The sequence below is a fragment of the Aedes aegypti genome, chromosome 2 (assembly GCF_002204515.2).
Source record: "Aedes aegypti strain LVP_AGWG chromosome 2, AaegL5.0 Primary Assembly, whole genome shotgun sequence".
NCBI classification, from domain to species: Eukaryota; Metazoa; Arthropoda; class Insecta; order Diptera; family Culicidae; genus Aedes; species Aedes aegypti.
Genome location: NC_035108.1, coordinates 144,766,127 through 144,789,715, shown reverse-complemented (window position 1 = coordinate 144,789,715; position 23,589 = coordinate 144,766,127). Strand labels below are relative to the sequence as shown.

Here is a 23,589-nt window from a genome sequence, read left to right as displayed (position 1 = left end):
GTCAAACGCTTTAGAAAAATCAATTAAAAGCAAAAAAGCGATTCCTTTCCTATCAATTGTACGATGAATATCATCATGGACTTTTAAAAGAGCAGATGTTGTATTGTGCCCCGCACGAAAGCCTGACTGAACATCCGTTAAAAGATTAAAATTATTCAAAAGTTCAAGCATTTGATTTTTCAGTATTTTTTCAAAAGCCTTTGAAAGCGCGCTTAAAATGCTTATAGGTCTTAGATTTTTTAAATCGCAGCCTCTAGATTTTTTACGAATTGGCAAAATTTTAGCTGTTTTCCATGCTCGTGGGTAGTTACAAGTCAAAATGATTGTATTGAAGACATGAGTAATTGGTGTAATCACAAACGGTAAGATCAATTTAATGAATTTAAGAGGTACACCATCTAATCCAACAGCATCCGAGGTAATACTATTGATCATTTTATCGATTTCGTATTCATTAGTAGTAACAAATCTGAAACCATTTTCGTTCGGTGGTGATTATCGAGGAAAATAATTATCGACGGTGAAGTTAGACGCAAAATAGTTGTTGATCTCATCACAAGAGTTGTTGAAAAGCATACCAGCGCCAGATTTTTTTAACATTTATCTCTTTCAGTCTTCTCCACTAGTCATTATTTGAACGAGATAATTCAGATGAACGAGAAATATAAACAGATTTAGCTTGATTGATTAGCATTGTTACTCTATTTCGTAAGCGTTTGTATTGGTCTCTTTCTTGTTGACCTTTAGTCCGCTTCCAAACACGATACGCTAAATCTCGCTCTACCATTGCTCTAGAAATGTCATTGTTGAACCATTTATTATGTCTGACAAGCTTACTAGAACGAAGAGGTACGAAATGATCAAAAAGTGATAAAACTACTTGATTGAAATAGTCTAAAGCTAAATTAGAATCATTGATAGAGTAAAGAGCTGACCAATCAATTGTAGTTAAAGTGTGATTTAGAGATTCAAAATTTATGTGTTTGTAATCGCGAAAAAATACTGCGCTACTGAAACATGATCGAGCTACGTTTAAGGAAGAAAATATTATATCATGAGCCGAGAATCCAGGTCCGGACACTTGGTTGAAATTGAGAATAAATTCAGGATCGTTTGTGAACATCAAATCTATTTGAGAACTTCCGCCAGAATAATAATGAGTTGGCTCATTTCCAACGCATGTAAACCCGAAATGATCAAACACACTACAAAAACGATTGACTATTGGAGAATCCTTCTTAACGTTCATGTTGAAATCGCCTATTAAAACAATATTTTTGTACTTTAAGATATGATCACTCAACTGTTGAAAAATAAGTTCACAGCAGTCGACACGTGGAGGATTGTAGAAAATTCCAAGCAAAAACTTGTCAGCCCCTGTTGATACTTCGACGAACAAAAATTCAGTATTACAGGCATCACCCAGCCCCACAAATAAATCTGAAGCAGAAACTTTTTTGCAGTTTAGATTGCTTCTAAAATAAAGACAAACACCTCCCCCTCTGCCATAGTTGTGATCATTTCTAATCAATTTGAAACCTTCTACAGCGATAGTATCGTCAGAAATATCGTTAGTCAACCATGTCTCAGTCAAACAAATCAAATCAAAATTTTGACTACATTATTCAGCGACTGGTTGCAAATTGCTTTCTCTTCAACATTTCATTTAGAAGCCTGCGTGAAAAAATCTCAAAGTATTTGTAATCTGTCATTCAGAAAATGAAAATATGTCGGGAACTGCAGTGGCGCTTACGTCAACCGTGCGAACATGGGCAGTAGACTGATGCAAATTAAGAAGTTTTTGCTCCCCTATGCTTAAACGGTGCCAATTATGATGAAAATCATTCTCCCAAAATTTGTGCACACGCCATTTGAAGTTTATATGGAAATTACTATGGAAAAGGCAAACCTTTTGTATTCAGTCCTCTAACTGCTCGTCATAATAATCTATGGAAAAGTGAACAAACCCTTCTCATGAGAAATCTTCCCAGCTACAACTTTGTCCAAGACCACGTTTTGATGGAACGTAAGGATGATTTGTTATTCCTTATTCCAAAGTCTAAACCATGCTGAGATGATCATTCAATTACTGCTTTTTTGCTGTAAAACATAGTAGCCTGGATTACATTGATCTGTTCTTCCCACCAGGAGCACCACTGTTGCCTGCCTGATTATTAACTAAGACAAGACGTGTCAGGTCGAAGTACAAAAATGAAACCAATTGCCTGTCAAAAAAGACCACTTCTCATTGGTCGATTTGGCAAAGGCCTACTTTCACATCGTTGAGTTGGATTACAACAGGGCACTTTGTTGCTAGCCTGGCCATGTTGCTAGTTCATAAGTTAGAGTTTTTATTAAAAGTTAGGAAATTTTTCATGAAATCTTCTTGTTTCAACCCATTTATATTCGATGTTAAGTTTACCGCATGTGATTTTACAATGCAAAAATAATTAAAACATGCATTAATGAAAGCAAAATAATGGAAATTGTGTCAACTTGCTCTAAAAATCTCGCCGGTTTTGAATATAAACCTGATTTTTAAATAAGCTAACATCCTCTATTGCACTGTGTGAATGAAGCGTGCAGTAAACAACAACATTATTAATCTTGATATTTGAATATGTTCACAAGATTTATTTAAAAAGGATACTGGTAGCACTGGCTTTTATATCGTCAAGGTTATCGACTGAAAAACAACGGGGCAGTCTTAGTTGAGCTGTCACGTCCAGTGTTGTAAGCAATCACGGTAGTCGACACGTTTTCGCTGATATTCGGCAGCGCTTCCCTTAAACATTCCCAACACGAGCGATCAAACGAATGTCGAAAAGAAAAATTGAATGCCGCTGACCACGATAGCTTCGCTAGGAAATGTTACGGTTTTGTTTGTTTCTGTTCTATTTTCACTGTATGACACACATATTCGACATAACAGGCAAGATCAAACTATTCATGTTGTTTGTGATCCGATGTCTGAATTATATTCAAAACTTATGATTTATGCAAATTTCTTTGTGTCGGACAACTTTCAATTCACACTTTTTTGTGTTTGTCGACGTTCATTCTAAAGCTCGTGCTGTGACTTCTGACCATGGCAACGAAACGAACGTCGCGCAAAATGTCGAATGTTTACAGCACTGGTCACGTCCTGTCCTAGATTATTTATAGCAATTTATCCTGATGTCCAATCAAAATGTGGTCTTCCGCAAAGTTGTAGCTGGCAGGACACGAGAAGAGTTTGTTTTTTTTTTTCATTAAATATTATGACGAAGAGTTGGAGGGCTGAATACAAAAGGTTGGCGTTTTCCATAGTAATTTCCATATACACTTCTAAGGTCGTGTGCACAGTCAAATTTCTTACGAATCCCTTCAAAATTTGGGAGGATGCTTTTTACTATGATAGAAATAGTTTAAGCATAGGGGAGCAAACATTTCAAAATGTGCATCACTCTAATGGGCAGAGTAGGCAGGAGTTATATGTATTAGATATATGGAATCGATTTGAAGCGATAGCCATGAAGCAGTCACTCACAATTTTAGAGTCAAATTATCACTCTTTACTTAGGCTTCCATTGGTTATTTGAAATATTCCTATAGAAAGCGCCATGCATTCAATCTAATCTCGCAAAAAAAACCTGACACTGACAGCTTATCTATCGCGGCATACCACAAATGGCAAACTGTCATATTTCAATCAAATCATGGATATCCCTCGAGAAACACAGAAGTGTGCCCTCCCGCCGGTACTGGTTCTTCTTACATATATTTATTGTAATTGCCATCCATAACCGGTAAACGAGCTCCACGGTAGCAACTAATCGAATTGGCAAATGTTTATTTATTGATACGTTCTATCAATGGGACACGCGATATGATGTATATCTCCTACCCACTTGAATTGACTTGACGTATCCGCACGCCTTTTGGGATCTTCGAATCAAAGTGTAATGTTTACAATCAGCAGTAAATTTTATGGGAAATCGTAACTCATTCGCCGGAAAACAAGCATCAGGTCAACAATCTATGGCTAAATCATTGCTGAGCTAAGGTCAATAAACTAGCTCAGCGTGAATTCGAGCACACCATCATGTGTCGTCGTCACCAAACCAACTGACCAGTCAGTTGTGACCGGGTTTTGCGGTTGATATACGTTTTATTTCTTCCGCTCATCGGTCACTATCGATGAATTGCAAATCCATCGAAAAGACTTCATAAGATGCTATATAAGTGCCAATAAAGTTATGACTTAGGACAAGCTCATTTGCCTTGTTACGCGTATAATGGAGCAGAACAGTGCGTTGTGACGGTTAAGTTTTACGAGTGATGGAAACATAAAAACGCAACCCAAACTGTTTGGCTTTTCCAGATGCTGTTTGTTAACAATCCGTTGGTTTACCAGTTAGCTGAGATTGTGGCAAATAGTCACTTTTCTTTTTACCCATTGCTTCATTCGAAACGATTTTTCGTTACATTGGGACACGATATGCTGAAATACATTTATAATTGAACTTGCATAAACCTATGATGTTTTTTACTCAATGTTACCCTTGGTAGTGAAAAACAGCATTATGTAGCTTTTTTATTTTATTTTTTTTTATAGCTAAATAAACACACTGATTTTGATTCTGATCATGTCCCTGTTACATTTCAAATGCGCCATGAAGCGAATCTCAATACTATCAGATTTCAACTATTTACGAGCTGACTGGATTTGATATGAAACAAATATCGATCTTATTCTTGGTGTTAACATATCTTTTGCGAACAAAACTTGATATGTATTGTCAATATCAATCGACTCAAAACTTTATCAATGCTAGATTTTAGGGAACGAAATATCTGAGGTTCATGCAATTTCGATATTTAGTTCGTTCCAGCACACCGTGTGGCATATGCTTAATATTAGTACAAAAGTTAGCGAATTCAAACCAGAAAAAGTATTCGTTCGTTGTCATAGAGCAAAACGGCAAACTCCAATGAACTGTGATGAAAATCCGATCCGGCACGCCAACATCTAACGCTCGCACATGGTCCCCAAGCCCAGTGGCCCTACTACTGCTCTCCCTCTCAATCACAGTGGCGCAATGGAACGAGCTGGAAACAGCTCTCCATGCTCGTAAAATTTGCAATTTTGGCAAATTACAAACACTTTTAGTGAGACCATAAAACAAATCGTCTTTATTATTATTGTGCCGCCACCAGCAGAGCGGCGTCTTCGGTGGTGTCGTAGATCGTTGTCAGTCTTTTTCTTTATACGGCACCGCGCGACGGAAAGAAGCCGCACTTTTGCTGGTGATTTGCCAATCTGCCAGATAGTGACAAGCCGAAATTGGCGGGAGGAGATTTTTGAGAACATGTGGTGGAAACAGATGGAAAATGCGATTTGTCAGCACCACAATGACCGAAAAGGAAATCACTAATCCGGGTACTGGGTATCTTCTGATAGCAATTTCGTTCGACTAGACACATTCATCGTCGATTGTGATGGTATCGTAGAGTTCGTTATGGGATATTTTCTCTATTCTTTGATGCATTAAATCTCAGATGGGACTGAGCCTGTTTCTCAGTTAAGAGTTCTATTGGATTTCCTTCATTTGTTAGCTACGAATTTTTCGATACTATTTATCTTGAGCGATAAAATACTCTGTGGATATTCATGGAAGTATAGACAAATTTTAACCTAGTATAGGTCCTTACTTATGATTGGCATTACGTCCTCACTGGGACAGAGTTTGCTTAATGTTCTTATGAACACTTATGAGTTATAAACACTCTAATATATACAAGAGTCCTGGGTTCAAATCCCAGCCGAGCACGTGGATCTTTTTTCATAATTTCACCCATAATTTGTCCATCTTTACCACGTGTAATGAGTTAATTAATTTAAAATCATCAATAATGCCTACAGGCATTATAATATCACTACACTAGCTATGTGAAATTAAGGATGAGAACAGTTTTCCTGGGAAATTTACAAGACTGAAAAGAGCAACGATGGAAGGTGTGCAAATTTTTGTGAAGCCTTTGGGCGAACATTTTAGCTGGTTTGAATCCTGCCGAGGACTACGACAAAGTGATGGACTTTCGTACCTGTTGTTGAATATTGCGCTAGACGGTGTTTTATAACCTCCCGGTCAACCAGTCAGTGATTTTCGATAGCGATCGATATAGATTCGTTTTGAACCGTTAGCGATCGCCATCGTTGGTCAAAGATCTATAAAGAATTATAAAGACTGGTTGGTCAGGCTGAGGTACGATTTCAAACAAATCAAAACAAAAGTCAATTTGAATATATAAATTTAATTTTAATTTAATTCCTGTCATTTTCCAAAGAATTTCAGATGGTTGTTCAAAGATAAAAATAAGTAACCAAAATATTTTTCGATTTAATTCAAAACGGTAAGTTGTGGTGGTTGATGTGCAAGTTTGTGAAACTTTTGAAAGTGAATAACTTGGTCGAACAAACCAACCAAGAACAACAGTTGGTAAGTTACTTACCGTTTTTGAATTAAATCGAAAAATCTCTTGGTTACTTACTTTTACTTTAAATGACCCTCTGAAACTCTTTAGAAAATGACTGAAATTCAATGAGCATGCACAAAACTTCAGGTTATTTGTAGTTCGTCAACCAAATTTCACCACATTCGGACTAACAGAAACTGAGATACAGATCTCTAAACTTGGGTATTTTGTATGGAAAAACAGCCTTTGGTTACTAACTTTTGTCACTGACTGTACCAAACGCTTATAAGACGTCATTCCAATACAGGCATGAATCGTGAAATTTGCTCGAGAATGACCTTCAAGCTCTTGGGATTTACGAGCGCAGGGTACTTAGGATGATCAGCGGCGTGCATGAGAATGCGGGACAGCAACCTTGCAAAGATTATGTTTGCTTCGGAATCAGTCGGTACAAGAAGGCGTGGAGCGCAGTGAGCTAGGCGGGTGGATCAAATACCTAACTATTTAGAGACTGTAGGGCAGTTCCAAGGATGCACAGAGGTGTGGTTGTGTGGTGGAGTACGTGGCTTTCAATCTGTAGGTTGTTCGTTCGAATTTTGCATCGAATCAGTGTTACGGCAATCAGTCTCATGCTATCATGAATACAAATCATGATGTATTTTCATGAACTGAAAACATACTGGAATCATGATACTATGAGTCCTTATCTTGGATTTGGATTCTAATTTCTACCCGTGCACATGTGTAAAAACTCAAGTTGAACTTCAAAAATCGAATATTTCATTTTCATCGAAACCCGTGAAACTTTGGGTTTGAGCATATTATTATTCATGCTCGATAAGTCATTTTTGCAAAGAATTGGAATCCTTTATGAATTAACAGTAATTGTTGTGAGTATATTAAAAATTTAAAGGATAGTAGCTTTATGCCATATAAATTACTCCCCGCGAAGATATCTTGTTCAAACACGCATCCAAGTCTAAGAAATCAATTAGAAAAGATTCCTCTGCCTAAGTTTGTCTAATTATTAGTTTATTTTTTAATAAGTTGGGAGTCTCGAAATATCTGAGAAACGCATTTTTTTTTAGTTTTGCCTCCAGTTACTAGCTAGCGCACAATTTGTATTTCGATGATATCTCAAGATCCATACTAATAAGAAGATGGTGCCTTGCACAAAGTTATACTGTAGGTCAAACACCAACAAACGACGTTTCACTCTGAAGTAGGCAAGAAGTTTTCAACATTTTTATTGAAAACTGAATAACTCGTTCTATCATTCCTATCTTTGAAATGTAGTTGACACGAGAAATATGTCAAGAAACTGCACAGAAATCTCCAGCTTATTGATGTAAACATCATGTACACATATGTTTCAATTTACGCTATTGGAGCCAGGCCATTTGGACGAATGCCGTTTGACCGAACGCCATTTCGCCGAAAGAGTAATTTTGCCGAAAGCAGTTTGGCCGAAATTATCAAATAAAAAATAAACTAAATAACGCATGCCTCGAATGAATTCCTAAGCTACAGTGTTGTTCTCAATAATAGCAGCGTATGTCGATTTTCATACAAAATGCTCAACTAGTTTTGTTCTCTTTCAAGCAATCGAGCTAAAAATTGTCTCCACAGATCGACAATAGATCTTCAAATATGTTCGATTTTGATACCACAACATTTCAAACTTTCTGAGCCACTGCCTGAAAGTGAAATACTAGGAAAAATTGTTCGAAATAATAGCAGTTTTAAAATCGGAGTTTTCGCTTGCTATTAAATTCTTAAACTTTATAACATTTACTATTTTAACAACTTTAACCTAATTAACAAACATACAACGAAACCAAAAATTTCAAAATACTTGTGGTAGAACAATTTAAAAATGGGAAACTGCAATTTTTCGGAAAAAATCACGGAGCAACTAACTTTCCCGTAAAGGCTAACAAAAGCTTGAAATTGAACATATTTGTAGTTTCGTGGAAAAAAATCAGCTGGTATACTTGAAGATTGGAATGCAGCAAGCCACGCGTGCGAGTAGACGTGTTTCAAACCAGATGTCATGATTTTTCCCGATTCCGCTTATTATTTTAATTCGGCTGGAAAAATTGTAAGACGGCTAAAACCAAATTTTTAATAAAATGGACATTTATACAATAACAATTAAATTGTAGTTCCATCCTTTTAGAAATGTATTGTAATATTGTGCGCTTTGTGAAAAACTAAAAAGGTGAAATATCATTATGACTAGTGGAAGTGAAAATCCAAATTTGTACTTGCACTTAGAATAAAATTGTGCTGATTGTGAACATTAGTAAAATCATAATTCTTGAAAAAGCGGAGAAAAGTTATATAGTTCCTTTTATTGTTCAAAATATAACAAAAAAATAATTGCCGTTCAAATGACATATGGCAATGGCAAGTGATAAAAAGGAAGTCACCATTGTATTCGTTGGATAGCAAAATCATCAAATTGGTGTGTTCGTTCCGATACACTCTTTATATATGTGTGTGTTTTTTTTTTAACAAAGACCGGAAGTCGAAACAGATCGCTGCAATTTTTTGAATTATCTTCAAACCAAAGTCTGCACAGTGGGCCTGGCTATTTTAATATTTGTGACATATAAACGATATGCTGCAAATATTAATACTTACAAGAAAATACTGGAAAAAAATCCGGCTTTTCCAGGATTCTTTTCAATATTGGTTGTGCAAGCACTTAGAATAGAATAGAATATAATAGAAAAAAATAGCTCGAACTAACGGTATCATTCAGAACAGTACTGTATATTGCGATTCTACCCCATTACCCTGAATTTCAAATCTCCGTACGATCATCATGGGGAAGTATCATCAATGACATCATGTCAAGATAATGGCAAATTCTGGGAAATAGCATTCGGGGTGATGGAATTCGGGGAAATGGCTTTCGGGGTAATGGCTTTCTGGATGGTGACCCATTCGGGGTAGTGGCGTTTCGCATAAAGACGTTTCGCATAAGGACGATTCGCATAATGTTATGGGTGGACGTTTCGCATAATGGACGTTTGGCATCAAGATAATTATATGCCTTCTTTAAAATGCTACCTGTTCTTATATGAAACTGATTTATGCGAAACGTCCATTATGCCGTCCATTACGGACGTTTGTATGCGAAATGTCCTTATGCAAAACGTCTTTATACGAAATGAGGCACCCCCGTACTGCCCATAAAAGCATAACTGTCCCATATTGATTTTCGCACCAACATCTTTTTTCATCGCAACATTCATGTTTTAATATACGCTTCACTTTGCATATGAAAATTTATACACTTTGTTTGAAAATTTTGTGGAAAAATATGAAGTTGGTGCAGTTCCATATTGAAAAATAAAGGCATAACAGTCTCTATATGATCTTTGAACCCCAATAGCAACTGCAAAACTGGAATTCTGTTCAGCTTTATATTTTTTACTGATCAGTTTAAGCAATATGAGCATTCTGTGGGGTGGTGCTAAATTAATATGGCATTCAAAAAATAACTAGAAAATTATAAACATTTGTATGAGAATGCAAACTTCAAACTTCGAGTGCTATTTTCTCAATGCCTACTAATTCTATATGGGACAGTAATGCCTTTATGGGCAGTATAGATCACTCTAAAAAATATTGTTCTAGGCTTGCTTCTGACAGGGAATCGTAGCTTTTGGACCCTTTGGTTCATTTTGGGACATTCTCCTCTAAAACTGAATAACTGCAATGAGGATATGCTCCTTATTATCATGACGATTCATTTATGCCTTTGATAATCATTCATTTTCTGCAAATAGACCACAGACAATATGGCACAGTAAACCACATATACTCTACTCATTTCATTACTACCATGTAGAGGCTCGCATCAAATCTCACTACAAATATACAAAAAGTGATGGAATGAAACGGATACGTATTAAGAGCACCATCATCAGCAACAGCAGCAGCAGTAGTATTAACCATGGTACATCACAATTTTGATTGACTTGGTTGGAGGAATATTATAAGCTCAAACCTCAGCCGGATACAGCATATGATGAGTCAAATGTAATAGCAAGATGTACATCCCTTCACGTCGAGTACAAAAGCAAGTGCAGCGCAAACGGAAACCAAAACCATTTCAGGACTGGATAGATTCGATGCTGGTGATTCGGGAAGACACATATCCATTCGATGACGCAGAATGGTGAGGATTCAATGAAAACCGAAACCGGAAATTAAAACTTGCAGGAAACAGAGCGTCGTATCTGCTTGGTTTAGCCTGTTGTTGCAGCCCCATTTGCGTGGTGGGTTGAATTGAAAGATGTGATAAATAGACGTGGCCGGAGCATTTGAATACAAGACAGGAAACATAAAACCCCAACAAAAGTATCCAAACGAACGTAAAACTGGAAACAAAACGTAGCGACCAAGGTCGTATGCCGCAGGATTACGAGGAAGGATGGAGGGTTAACGGAACATAAAATTGGGTATTGTTAAACCTAGTTGACATTAGAATAAAAGACGGTATTGAAGTATATGACACAGACGTTGAAACAGACTTGCTAGGAGAAACTTTGAAAGAGTTGCAACTGTTTGCTTTACACACATTGATGCGTTTAGTTAGTGGCAGTATAGAGATACGTTTTAGTTAGGTGTTTAGTTAGTTTAGTAGTTAGTACCATACAGCAATCACTAGTAGTGTACTGTAGGATGTGTGAGTTTGTTTTTTTTATTATTGCTACAGAACACAAAAATAAATGGGGGCATGTTGCCCGTGGAGTCTGTACCTAGTTTGAACATTCTTCACTCGGCCGAGCAGATCGACGTGTCCGGCTGCGTACTGTTCCATGACGTCTTTCACGTCGTACGGTTTTAAGGCCTCTTTAAACTTTCGTCGCGCGACAAAGTACTTCATCTGTGGAGGCCGAAGTGATTGATTTTGGTTTCGTTAAAGTTTTGTGTATGTGGAATGAAAAGTGTTGTTTGGGATAGTATCGCGAGAAGATTTAGGGGTTCCAAATAATTCGTGAAATCCAATTTATACGATGTAGAGTCATTCCGTGGATGGGTTCACCGTTTATTCGATTTGATAAAGGGGAAATATATTTGTAAGTAATTTTATTTTTTAATTTAATAGATTTTAATATTGTGAGTACCTTCTATTTTATGAGTGGGTGATTTGCGAATTCGAGCATTCCAAGATGCCAGGGATTTACGGGAAGGGTTTTGCAATTTAGCATTGTAAATATTGTATTTGCATAATGATAGATTAGCTATTCTACTAACGGTTTCAATTACATATTATATTCTTTAAAGCAAAGCATATGAATGAAACTGATAGTTTACCAAGCTCTTCCATGGCAAATTTACTTTATGGACACCTAATCTTAATTGTTATTATAGTTTCGCCCCATTAATGCTCCCATCCCTTTCATTCCGTCAAAAGAAGGCTAATGAATTCATGAAACGCACATAGACCAACTCGGTAAAGCACCTTCCTCCAGTCCAATCTATTTGCATCCCTAAACAGACCGAAAGTTGATTTTTTAATCGAGTTGGTCCTAAGTCGGTCAGTAGATTATCTTTGCTCTTGAAAAATATATAACAACCGTTTTTTTGTAGCCAACTAAACCATTCTGAAGGGATCCATCCGTTCCCTGGCAGCTTGGAATAGAAATGCTTCCTGGAAGATGTGGGTCACGTGTGGGAGGTTTATTTTTTGTTGATTATTTTGGATGTTCCACCTTGCGGCGGTCGGTAGTTGTGGTGGATGGATGAGGTAGAATATTTAGGCGAGGGGATTGGGATTTAGTGATGAAAGACTTGCTATTCCTTAATCCAACGAACGCACGACAACACTTACACACATCGTATTGAATGGTTGAACGATTAGGGTGCATCTTTGATGCTGAAATACTCTGTTGATGCTTAATGAACAATTCTCTCAAATGATTATGGTGGTCAAAACATAGGCTTGTTCTTGGATTCATGTTTATATTTGCGCTCTGATATGTCGTTTCGATTTCCACAATTTACATAGAACTAAATGAGTGTTATTTCACATTATTAATTTTCTGATGCCTGTTTCAAATACTTAAAGTTTGGGATAACGAGTTACAGAAATGTTTTTTTGCAAAATGTTAGATAGGTACCGACTTGTACACATATGGATTATTATCATGTATAGTTCACGTGAATACTTATTCAACCATATATGGATGGCTCAGAAAACTTAATTGATTACGAATTCACAGGTTAGGTTGTCAAAGTTAAGGTCTCCAAAGGAGTTTTTTTAGATATAGCAGTCTATATAGTAGTTTACTGAAACTAGACATTCGAAACATTACAAGCTGTTTTAAATTTCGCGTCCAAACTTGTTGTGCTGAACAATGCTTTAGAAAAAAAAATCAGGCGCCTTTCTGGTGTGGTCACAACGGCGATTGACTAAATGGAATAGAAAGAAGTTTAAAAAGAATATAAACATATAAGTTTCAAAAAATCTACGATGGAAGAATCATTTATTTACAGTCACCCCACGCAGTTGAATCACCCACAATTTATGAATCAGCTGATTTCAAAAGACAAAATTTTTATCAAACTTATCACAAAACATCACAGAATCATTTTTACTGATAAGTAACACATAGTGTTCAATCATTTCAAGGCTTTTTATCTCAGTAAAATAGCTCTTGATCACGGTATGAACCAACAATATTACTGATTTTTTTTTGTAGCTATTTGGGTTGAATTTTTTTGCCAACTTTGTAAGCCGTGTCCCTATTGACGCCTAACTAGAAACGACGTTTTAAAGATTGTTTCAAAGATTTGTTGTGACAGATTGAGCCCCAGATAACATTTACAGATTCAATTAACATAGCTATGAGAGATAAATGCGTATTGATTCGGATTTGGCTGAGATTTTTGAATAAAATACTTGATCAATAAATTGTGGGAAATACACACACCAGTCACAATTTATGAATCAGCGTTCAAACTATGAGTACTTAGTATTTTTAAAAATGATTCTTAGTTTCAAATAATTTCCAATGTAAAATTTTGTTACGGGAAAAGTGGTTTGGGACCGTTCGCAAACTACGAAAATTTGTTTGTTTTGTGGAAAAGGAATCAGAACATTATTAAATTATTAAATTTTAGGTGCATTATAGTCTTATATGGCCATACAAATTGTGGGCGTTGTTTATGTAAGGCCTCAAAGATTATTATGTTGAATAAATTAGGTATAAATAAAAAATGCTAAATTTGTGAGGAACAAAAAGAAACAGTTTAGATGTAAAAAATGTAAAGATTTTTTCAGTTACACCCGATAGGTTGTTCCTAATTTTGCTATAAAACGTATTTTTTTTAGATTAACTTCCAGTCTAAACTGTTGGCTCTTCTGTCAGACACATGTAGAAGTGCCACCATATAATAGCTATATAATATTGGAATCCTCACACTAAGAAAAATGTACACGTTAAGGTCGTGTGTTTAACTTATAGATTTGCGCAATGAGGAAAACCACAATACTTGTTGGGTAGCTATATGGGTTTCGTCATTGACTTCACGGTATAATAACATGTGTATCAAAATTAAGTTGTCATGTGAAGCAAACATGAATGGTTAATTATTAAATCATGAAAACCTACTGATTTGGTTATTGGATTCGAAATGTAGTGGCTTTAGATAGCCATATGTGACAGAACATGAAACCGAAATAAGAAATATGGTGAAAAACTCTTGCTCCCCAGAATATGGATTCAAGGCTCCTCTGCTTGTCGCAAGCTCACTTGATCGTTTTTTTTCGTACAAGTGAGTCAGCAATAAGCGGGGCGCCGCAAATGTATAATTTGGGAAGCCCAGGATTAGCATATTCCATTTTTTTTTTCAAAAACCAGGAAAATCTGTTAGTGGAATCCGATTTTTCGTCTAAACCATACATTACATTCCATGTTTTTATAAAAAAGGTAAAATCCTCTTATATCGGACAACTTCTCAAGTGAAAGAAAAATTCACAAATTGTCATCTAACATTTCCATCTTCAAAATTTGCTTCTTATCATTGGAAGCATGATGATGACTGTCGTTCGACACGAGGTCCAACCGCAGTTCAGTTCAATATGGGTTGATAACAAATAATTTAGAAGTTTTGAACATGGAAAGCGATAGCAAAACTCGACGATTTCATCAAAACAAACGCATTGCGCAAATCGAATATTTGACCATCTGGAGCATGATGATCATGATACAAGCTAACCATAAACAAAACACACTGAATCCGTGTTGGGTGATGATCTATGCGTCCATAGGTTGACGCATACGAATCTGAAGGGAAAGCTTCAGGAACTTATGTGGAAAAAATATGGAATCTCTGTTATCAATCCATGTAGCAAAACAAAGGAATTTAATGTGTAACACACGAATTCTGCCAGAAAATCACTGCAAATCGGTATGGACGTTCATGAATCGATTCATAATTTTAAGCACACAGATCGAACGTGTGGATTTTTATCAGTGCAGTAAAGGCAGTCGAAGAGTCAAGCATTTACGAGTTCTGCCATCTAGATCTAACGATTGTCTGATTACACTACCTGCTATCATCTTCCAAATAAACATGCTCCAGAAGCATACAAATCCACAAATTCAATGTTCACTAGGCCCGCTCAGTACCAAAATTAAAAATCAAGCAATGTCGCGCAGCTTCTTGAAATACTTGGTTCCGGTTCACCCCCGGATATAATTAACGTTGTCCGAGACAGTGTTCTAATAAACATATGAACTATATAGCATTTAATTGCAAAATAATTGAAAGTAAACAACTGATTCATAAATCGTGTTCACATTGATTCATGTTTGTGGACAACTTTTTTGCCGATTCATAAATTGTGGTTTTAGACAATGTTCAAATAAGTGAAAATTTGAAATGTTTTTATTAACTTTAATGATAACATTGTGCATTAACTACAAGTACATACCCCACTTTACCATTCGGCATTGATTTCATAAAAAAATATTGTTTAGTTTGCTCTATATAATTTTTCAAATTTAAGTAGAGCCTTAAATGATTCATAACTGTGGGACCAGTGTATCTGTTTGACTTGGTTGCATAAGAACTGAAATGTTTTATTGTTTTTTTTTTCGAATAAACATTACAAAATAAATCATTTGGGTTTGTATCACTTTTAAAAGACATACCTAACCAAGTATTCGCTTGACGAGAAATCCAACACCAAACTTTTTATGGATTTCATTTTAGAATGATACATTCGATTACAAAAATTTCGATTCCTATTAGAATTGTTCATGTTCATAGTTCTGCCTATTCATAATTCAATCAGAATTTCAAGTACTCAGCTGAGTTGCACCCTATCGTAATTCTATGTGCGCGTGTGTGTGTGTATGTTGTCGTGCGTCACACGAGTCGAGTTTTTCCTGGCTCCTGGCAGGAGGAACGCATTGCAGGACACCAGAGACAAGAACGCTCTAGGGAACGTATGTGGACTTACCTTTCGGATGAATCGGATGGCCCCCTTGTGCTGATTTGTCAGCTGTACACACCTCGGTTCCTCGTCTTCATCTGTTTCCGGAGGCAGCGGTGGGCATGGGAGGATGAGTTTTCCGTGATTTTCGTCAGTTTCACAGTTGGTTGACACAGTGGTTGCGGTTTCCCGATTCGATTAGGAGTTTCCAGAACCACAGGGATCGTGACATCCACCGTCATAGTCATCGTAATCATCGATGCAGGTGTCGTTCGATGGTAGTAAGTGGTTTGGTCGTTATCGACCGAAACCAAAGAGAAACAGAGAGAAAACATAAATTAGAAATTAAATTACGAAAAATATATCGAATTGAGTACGACAACGTATATCTAGATTTAACCTAATTTATTGCTTTACAGGAGAGCGGCATCGGGACGAAACTCTTCGGTACTTCACAGTGTCCTTCTGTACACCCGAGTTCCCAGTATTTAGCTACAGGTCACGTACGATGATGGCGACTGAGGTTGACGATTTTAAGGCTTAACCACTCGTTGGAATGCGATTGACTGTGTTCGTTGGTATAACGAAACCGCAATGTTTCGGACACAGACAATGTGGTTTCAGCAGGATTCGCATTGGACGCAGTGTACTGGTAGACCACCTTGGGATATACCTTAATCCGTTGAAATTAATCGTGATCATTGGAAGACGACGGTGTAGGTACTGACCGCGCTTTGCGGTTTGAAAATGAAACGGAGACTGGAAATCAAGAAGCAAGCTCTACAGATACAGATTTTAATGTTGATGTATGTATCAATGGATTTAGTTCGCATTGGTGGACTTTGTCTGTCCGTGCGGGTTTGGACGTTAAAAGTTCTCATGTCACTAATCCGTGAGTATATTAAAGACACTTGTCGACAAAACTAAAACTTTTCAGGCCCTTTATTCATTTGTAACAAATTCACTAGATTTTGATCCGATGATTTAAAATCTGTTCCTAGAATTTCGTAACCCATATAGTTTTGGAGATAAAAGGGGTTTCAATTCACAAAAATCTAATGCTTTGAATTGACTTTGATTAGTTTAATCATATCCTCAAATATGACGTCAATGATTCGATAAAAAATGTTGTCATTATTTAATGTTCTTCGCAAAGCTTTATTTACCCTAAAAATACAGTGACAAAAGATAGTAACAAAATGCTGTTTTCCATACAAAATGCCCAAGTTTGGAGATCTGTATCTAATATATTGTAGGTGTCCGGTTCTGAGTGTATGCTATTTGATTTTGATTGGACAGATTAATTTTAATTAACTCAATTGGTTGTGATTTCTGGAGACTTGTATTGTGCGGATACTATTAGACATGTTTTCCACGTGTTTTCTCGAGCACAAATCAAGCGATTTGTATTGTGCCTGTATTAGGTTTGAAAAGTTACGTTTGCTATGAATATGCAAGTAACAAGTAGCATTTTCAGCGTTGTAGGTCTTCTAAATGTATTCGGATTCAGCGTATTGTCGAAGGAAAGGGATGCCCTTGTAACCGTTGCAGAAAACTTCAACACCAAAATCAAATGTATGCATTAAGAACCACAATGCACAATGGTCGGGCTCCATATAAAGGGGCGGCCAAAACTACCAAAAACTTTTTTGAGATTTTTATGATTTTTTAAATTTTAAGGTATACCTCATGTGTTATATTATTATGATCCGTAATTGAAACTGAACTAATATTTAAATTTCTATGACTTTTATGATGGCAAACCGGCTGAAGTCAAAAAATTGAAAAATGTTACATTAAAATAAAGCACAACATTTATAATTTAGGAATGCAATATTTCCCCAAAGTTACCCACTATCTGAAAGCTTATGGTTCAACGCTTTTATCGAGCATGAGGATGGAAAAAATATTTGGTTGAAGTTTTAATACTATTCAATATTACACTTTAGTAATTTTGATGATATTGAACATGAAAAACAACTCTTGTCGCGTCATGTCGCCGCCATTTCGAATATTGCACATCAAAAAGCATCCTTAGATCTTACAAAAAACCTTTAAAATTTTTGCAGAAATTTGCTGATTTGCAAGTTAGAGCTATTTGAATAATTCAATATTTTACATATATTTTGACGATATTTTTCAAACAAAACTTATTTAAAATATATTTTACCACTATTCATACACATTTTGATCAAACTCGATCAAATATAAACAAAATTTGTGATTTCAGCCGAGTTTGATAACAATTTGAATTTAAAAAAATATTCATTTTTTAGGTTACGTAATTTGTAAATAACCCCTTCTGAAACAACAAAAACGCCTAATAACATATCCAGATTACATATTTCATCGATTAAGGCGATAAAAATAGTTTTGGCCAAACTTCAATTTTTTCCGACCATTGTGCAATGGTTCATTTTCTCAAAATTATCTCTAAAAATTAAATTAAACTTATCGTAATAAAATCAGACGATCAAACTAATGCGATCATCTTTTTTTTTCTCTTCATTTTCCATACATATAGCTTCATTACTAGCACTGGATTACACGGCTGTGGGAACTGAAACCTTTTACCGTAGGATAAAACTTTATCCCCGCTTACTCAACGCAAACCACTGCTGCAGCATGCCTGAAACAAGATTGTCTTGTTTTTAATTGAATTCTTAATGCACAGAAGCACGCGGGCGGGCGCGCCAAAAAATAGTTGATGTGTTTTTGCTGGCCGAGTATTTTATTTTTCTTTATTTTCTACTGGATTTTAGCGTGGTACCGAAAGTAGTCGTTAAACTCAAATAAAAGTGCCAGCCCGAACAGCAAGAAGAGGCACAATTAAACTTTCATGGTTTGGACAGTAGTTGTGGAAAGTGTAACCCAATAAAATTGTGCTTCGAGTTTTAAGCGCAAAGAATCCACTTTTATCAAGTACCGTAATCCGGGGGCAAATTGATCACTGGGGTGAATTTGATCAGGTCGGTGCCAAATAGCATTTCCTTTCAAGGATGCTTAATACTTCGTTGGCATAACAAACATTCCATATTTTCTAGTTTATAGAAGTCTAATGATAATTTCAAACTATTTCATTTTTATTATTATCAGTTTTGCATAGAAATATTCACATTTTTTTTAAGGTGTCAGCAATACTGTTGAAAATGTCGGTACTAAACAATCCGCTGGTGTTAAGCTTGCATACGAACTTTGAGTGCTAAAAATGTTGTGTAAGCTTCAGTATGAACTGCTGAACTCATTTTTGAAATCGTACAGCATTACAAGGACAGTTGTTTGCTTATAAAAGCGTTTATTGTTCAAGAACGTGCTTATTTCAAGGGAAATTGCATACATTTAGGTGTATTATGCACATTTACAAAGTTTAATTTTGCAATAAAATGATGATATACATAAGTTGTAAGAATTTTGACATCATTTTTAGATTCAGGAGACTCAAATTTAGTAGATAGGGAAATTTTACTTTCTAAAATATGCTTAGTTATACAGTGATCAATTTCGCCCCAATGTGTCATTTTCAATTATTGATATTAAAACTAATTTTATGAAATGGTAACATTTATTTCATCATAAAACGACTACATAATCTGAAAGAGATCAATGAAGTACTGGTTTTACCGAAATAAATTTGACAATATTTGAATTCCAAAGAAAAACATGACAAAAAGTTGCGAAATAGTGATCAATTTGCCCCCGGATTACGGTAATGCTGTTGTTGGTGGTACGCCGTGCTCCGTTTTATGTAATTTTAATGAGGAATCTTGCGGATGTCTGATAGTGTTAAGCTCATGGGGATGTTGTATCTAGCTGGAAAGTTCAAAGGCATGGTTTGCAACAAAAAAATCAAAAATTCTTTTGTTTTGAGTTTGCTAATAAAAATCTGCATGAAATTTTCAAGTATCTGAAGGAAATATCATTTTATGCTGCCAAAAAACTCCATAATCCACAACAATGAAATTGCAAAATCTAAACTAACTCAAATTCATAAACTTTCATGCTGGAGTTTAATGTACACTTAACCAGTCGCTGCAAGATTTCAATACAATTCTATAAAAAATGTTACAAACGTTGTATAAAACCACAACATATACAAGTAAGATTATCTTACATTATTTGAATTGAATCTAACATTTTCTGTACATTTGAGCATTTCACATGGGTCAGTGATGACTTTGCATGAAGGCTGGATGAAAACTTTAGACAGCTCTGATATCCTTTACAATTGGGATGTCGGAGGTCCCAATGTTCATCAAGGTTCCATACAATTCTCCACAGATGGCTTGGAAATTGGAGCACAAACAGGAGCAGTAATATACGGGCCTGGGACAAACGTTTCAGTGGTGATGGGAAGCTACTTAATAGTATTCCAAGCGGAGATTTTTGCCAAAAGCGTACTCCATAGCAGAAAAGTACTGTGCAAAAGGATAGGACAAGAAACGGTTGAGAAATGATTCCGCTATTGAAATTCCTAGAGCAGTCTGTAACTGACGACTAGATGTGATTTCGTAACGTCGGGAACGCCTTTGCATTGCAGGAATGGAGCTGTAATGGAGATAAGAGAATCATGTTCCGCTCAATTATTTCGCAAGTAGAAGTGACATTTCGCTCCTTGGAGATCAACTGTCTAAATTATTGGACTACGCTATAGTAGAATGCGGTAATACTTGTCTTAAGAGGGAAAACAGACATGCAAATAGCTGTATTTTTTTTCCGAAAGCCAAGTTGCATTGTAGGCGTTAGGCGCAAAAAATGCTTATCAACACTTGTCTGGCAATGCATTCTTTCATTTCGAAAGGTGTGCCAAGAGAACTCGGTATGTTTGTATTGGGTTCCGGGACACAATGGCATCGAAGGAAATGCAAAGGCAGACGAGCTTGCTAAACAAGGTTCAAACAAACAGTTCATTGGCCCGAAGCCACTCTAAATGATTTTTAGTTCCAAATGTAACTATCACGAAGAGACTCTTAGAGCTCAATAAGAGAGTTTTTCATGAACACACTGGCCTATTAACTGGACACTGTCGCAGATATCGCTTAAAGAATTTTGGTCAGGTGCTAAATGATATCTGTCGTTTTTGTAATATGGAACGTGAAAACTCGGAACATCTGTTCTGCATTTGTGCTTATACAAGCGCAGATCCATATTTTCAAATGGGGTTTGTTTATGACCAAGTAAAATTTGGTCTAGAAACGCCAGTAAGGTTGTGGGATTTATTGACCCTAGTATGCCTCTCTGAGAAAAAAACGAGAGTGACATGCCACAAAAGTTATATCCAATGGACGCAGTGGCTTAATCCCTAAAAAAAAAATCATTCACAAACAAATTTCAGCTCAACTTATCAAAATCCACAGCGCTGCGGTAAGTCCGCTTTTTTTTCATAAATTTGAATGTGAGCATCTTACATACAAGAAAACTCTTGAACAGTGTGCTGTGACATTATAAAATAAATCAACTGCTGCAGAAATGTTCGAGTAGCTGGCCGCTATTGCTTTGGAAGATTGAGGAGAAGCCTGATGTCCCAAATTAGCGTAACGTTATAGCATAGCATAGCATAGCATAGACTGACTGTACATGTCAATGGTTGCTACCGTAAATTCGGGTGAAATTGATCAACGTGTCGGTTGGTAAATGGCTGGGCATGGCGTACCATTGGTACCTCGCGTACCTGAAGGAATAAAATAGACCCCTTTGTGCGGTCCTTAGCCTCTTGCCCAGCAACTCCTATCCCTACCTCCTCGCGGTACTGGCCGGGGTACGAGTAACCTTAGGGAAGATTGGGTAACCAACCCCCAGTGGGAACTTTGGTCGTATGCTGACAGGGAAGGGGGGGTTTGCTTTTGCTTTTGCTTCTGCAAACCTTGAGCGTCTGTACTCCATGTTAGGAGCGGCTCACAACTGCGTCTGTTCCCCATGTCAGGGGCGGCTGATCATCGTCCGAGTGCCAGAGAAGGACTCTAAGCTAAACTGCGCACTATGGTCCTCCGAACATTTAGGGGGAATGGTCCTCCGGAAATCTAGGGGGTTGGTGTCAGGCCCTGCAAGCCAGCCGTAAAAAAATCAAGCAACGAATAATCAACGAGAGAATACGAACCAGGACAATCGGCGAAGACCACAGCGACGTAAAGGGACTAGCGATTGGAAGCTCGGTACGTGGAACTGTAAATCTCTCAACTTCATCGGGAGCACACGCATACTCGCCGACGTGCTGAAGGACCGTGGATTCGGCATCGTAGCGTTGCAGGAAGTGTGTTGGAAGGGATCAATGGTGCGAACGTTTAAAGGTAACCATACCATCTACCAGAGCTGCGGCAATACACATGAGCTGGGAACAGCTTTTATAGTGATGGGTGATATGCAGAGGCGCGTGATCGGGTGGTGGCCGATCAATGAGAGAATGTGCAAGTTGAGGATCAAAGGCCGATTCTTCAACTTCAGCATAATAAACGTGCACAGCCCTCACTCCGGAAGCACGGATGATGATAAAGACGTTTTTTACGCGCAGCTCGAACGCGAGTACGACAGTTGCCCAAGCCACGACGTCAAAATCATCATAGGAGATCTAAACGCTCAGGTTGGCCAGGAGGGGGAATTCAGACCGACGATTGGAAAGTTCAGCGCCCACCGGCTGACGAACGAAAACGGCCTACGACTGATTGATTTTGCCGCCTCCAAGAATATGGACATTCGTAGCACCTACTTCCAGCACAGCCTTCCGTACCGATACACCTGGAGATCACCACAGCAGACAGAATCGCAAATCGACCACGTTCTGATTGATGGTCGGCACTTCTCCGACATTATCGACGTCAGGACCTATCGTGGCGCTAACATCGACTCTGACCACTATCTGGTGATGGTCAAACTGCGCCCAAAACTCTCCGTCGTTAACGACGTACGGTACCGACGGCCGCCCCGGTATGACCTAGAGCCGGATGTCGCAGCGGCATACGCGCAGCAACTCGAGGCTGCATTACCGAAAGAGGGTGAGCTGGACGAAGCCCCTCTTGAGGACTGCTGGAGAACAGTAAAAGCAGCCATCAACGATGCAGCTGAGAGCAACGTCGGGTACGTGGGACGGAGTCGACGGAACGATTGGTTCGACGAGGAGTGCCAGGAGGTTTTGAAGGAGAAGAATGCAGCGCGGGCGGTCATGCTGCAGCAAGGGACACGGCAGAATGTGGAACGCTATAAACGGAAACGGCAACAGCAGACCCGCCTCTTTCGGGAGAAAAAACGCCGCCTGGAGGAGACGGAGTGCGAGGAGATGGAACAGCTGTGCTGGTCTCAGGAATCGCGTAGGTTCTATCAGAAGCTCAACGCATCCCGCAACGGCTGCGTGCCGCGAGCCGCGATGTGCAGGGATAAGGATGGGAGCATTCTGACGGACGAGCGTGAGGTGATCGAAAGGTGGAAGCAGCACTTCGACGAGCACCTGAATGGTGCTCAGAGCATAGGCGATGAAGGACGGGACAACGGAGGAAATGCCTTCGTCAGTACTGCGGAAGATGGAATTCAATCAGCCCCCACTTTGAGGGAGGTTAAGGATGCCATTCACCAGCTCAAGAACAATAAAGCTGCTGGTAAGGATGGTATCGGAGCTGAACTCATAAAGGTGGGTCCGGAAAGGCTGGCCATTTGTCTGCACCGGCTGATAGGCACAATCT

The 23,589-nt window shown here is 37.8% G+C and overlaps 1 protein-coding gene across 3 annotated transcripts in view; it reads right to left on the bottom strand.

Moving 5' to 3' along the window:
- The window catches only part of LOC5563832 (potassium voltage-gated channel subfamily KQT member 1), a 435,691-nt gene that overhangs the window by 150,041 nt on the left and 262,061 nt on the right, over positions 1-23,589 (bottom strand). For all 3 annotated transcript variants that reach the window (XM_021842610.1, XM_021842612.1, XM_021842611.1), the window contains 2 exons: positions 15,950-16,020; positions 11,235-11,362 (listed from right to left, as the gene is read on the bottom strand). In XM_021842610.1, the coding sequence (XP_021698302.1) occupies positions 11,235-11,362; positions 15,950-16,020 (199 nt within the window). The remainder of the gene's footprint in view (positions 1-11,234; positions 11,363-15,949; positions 16,021-23,589) is intronic.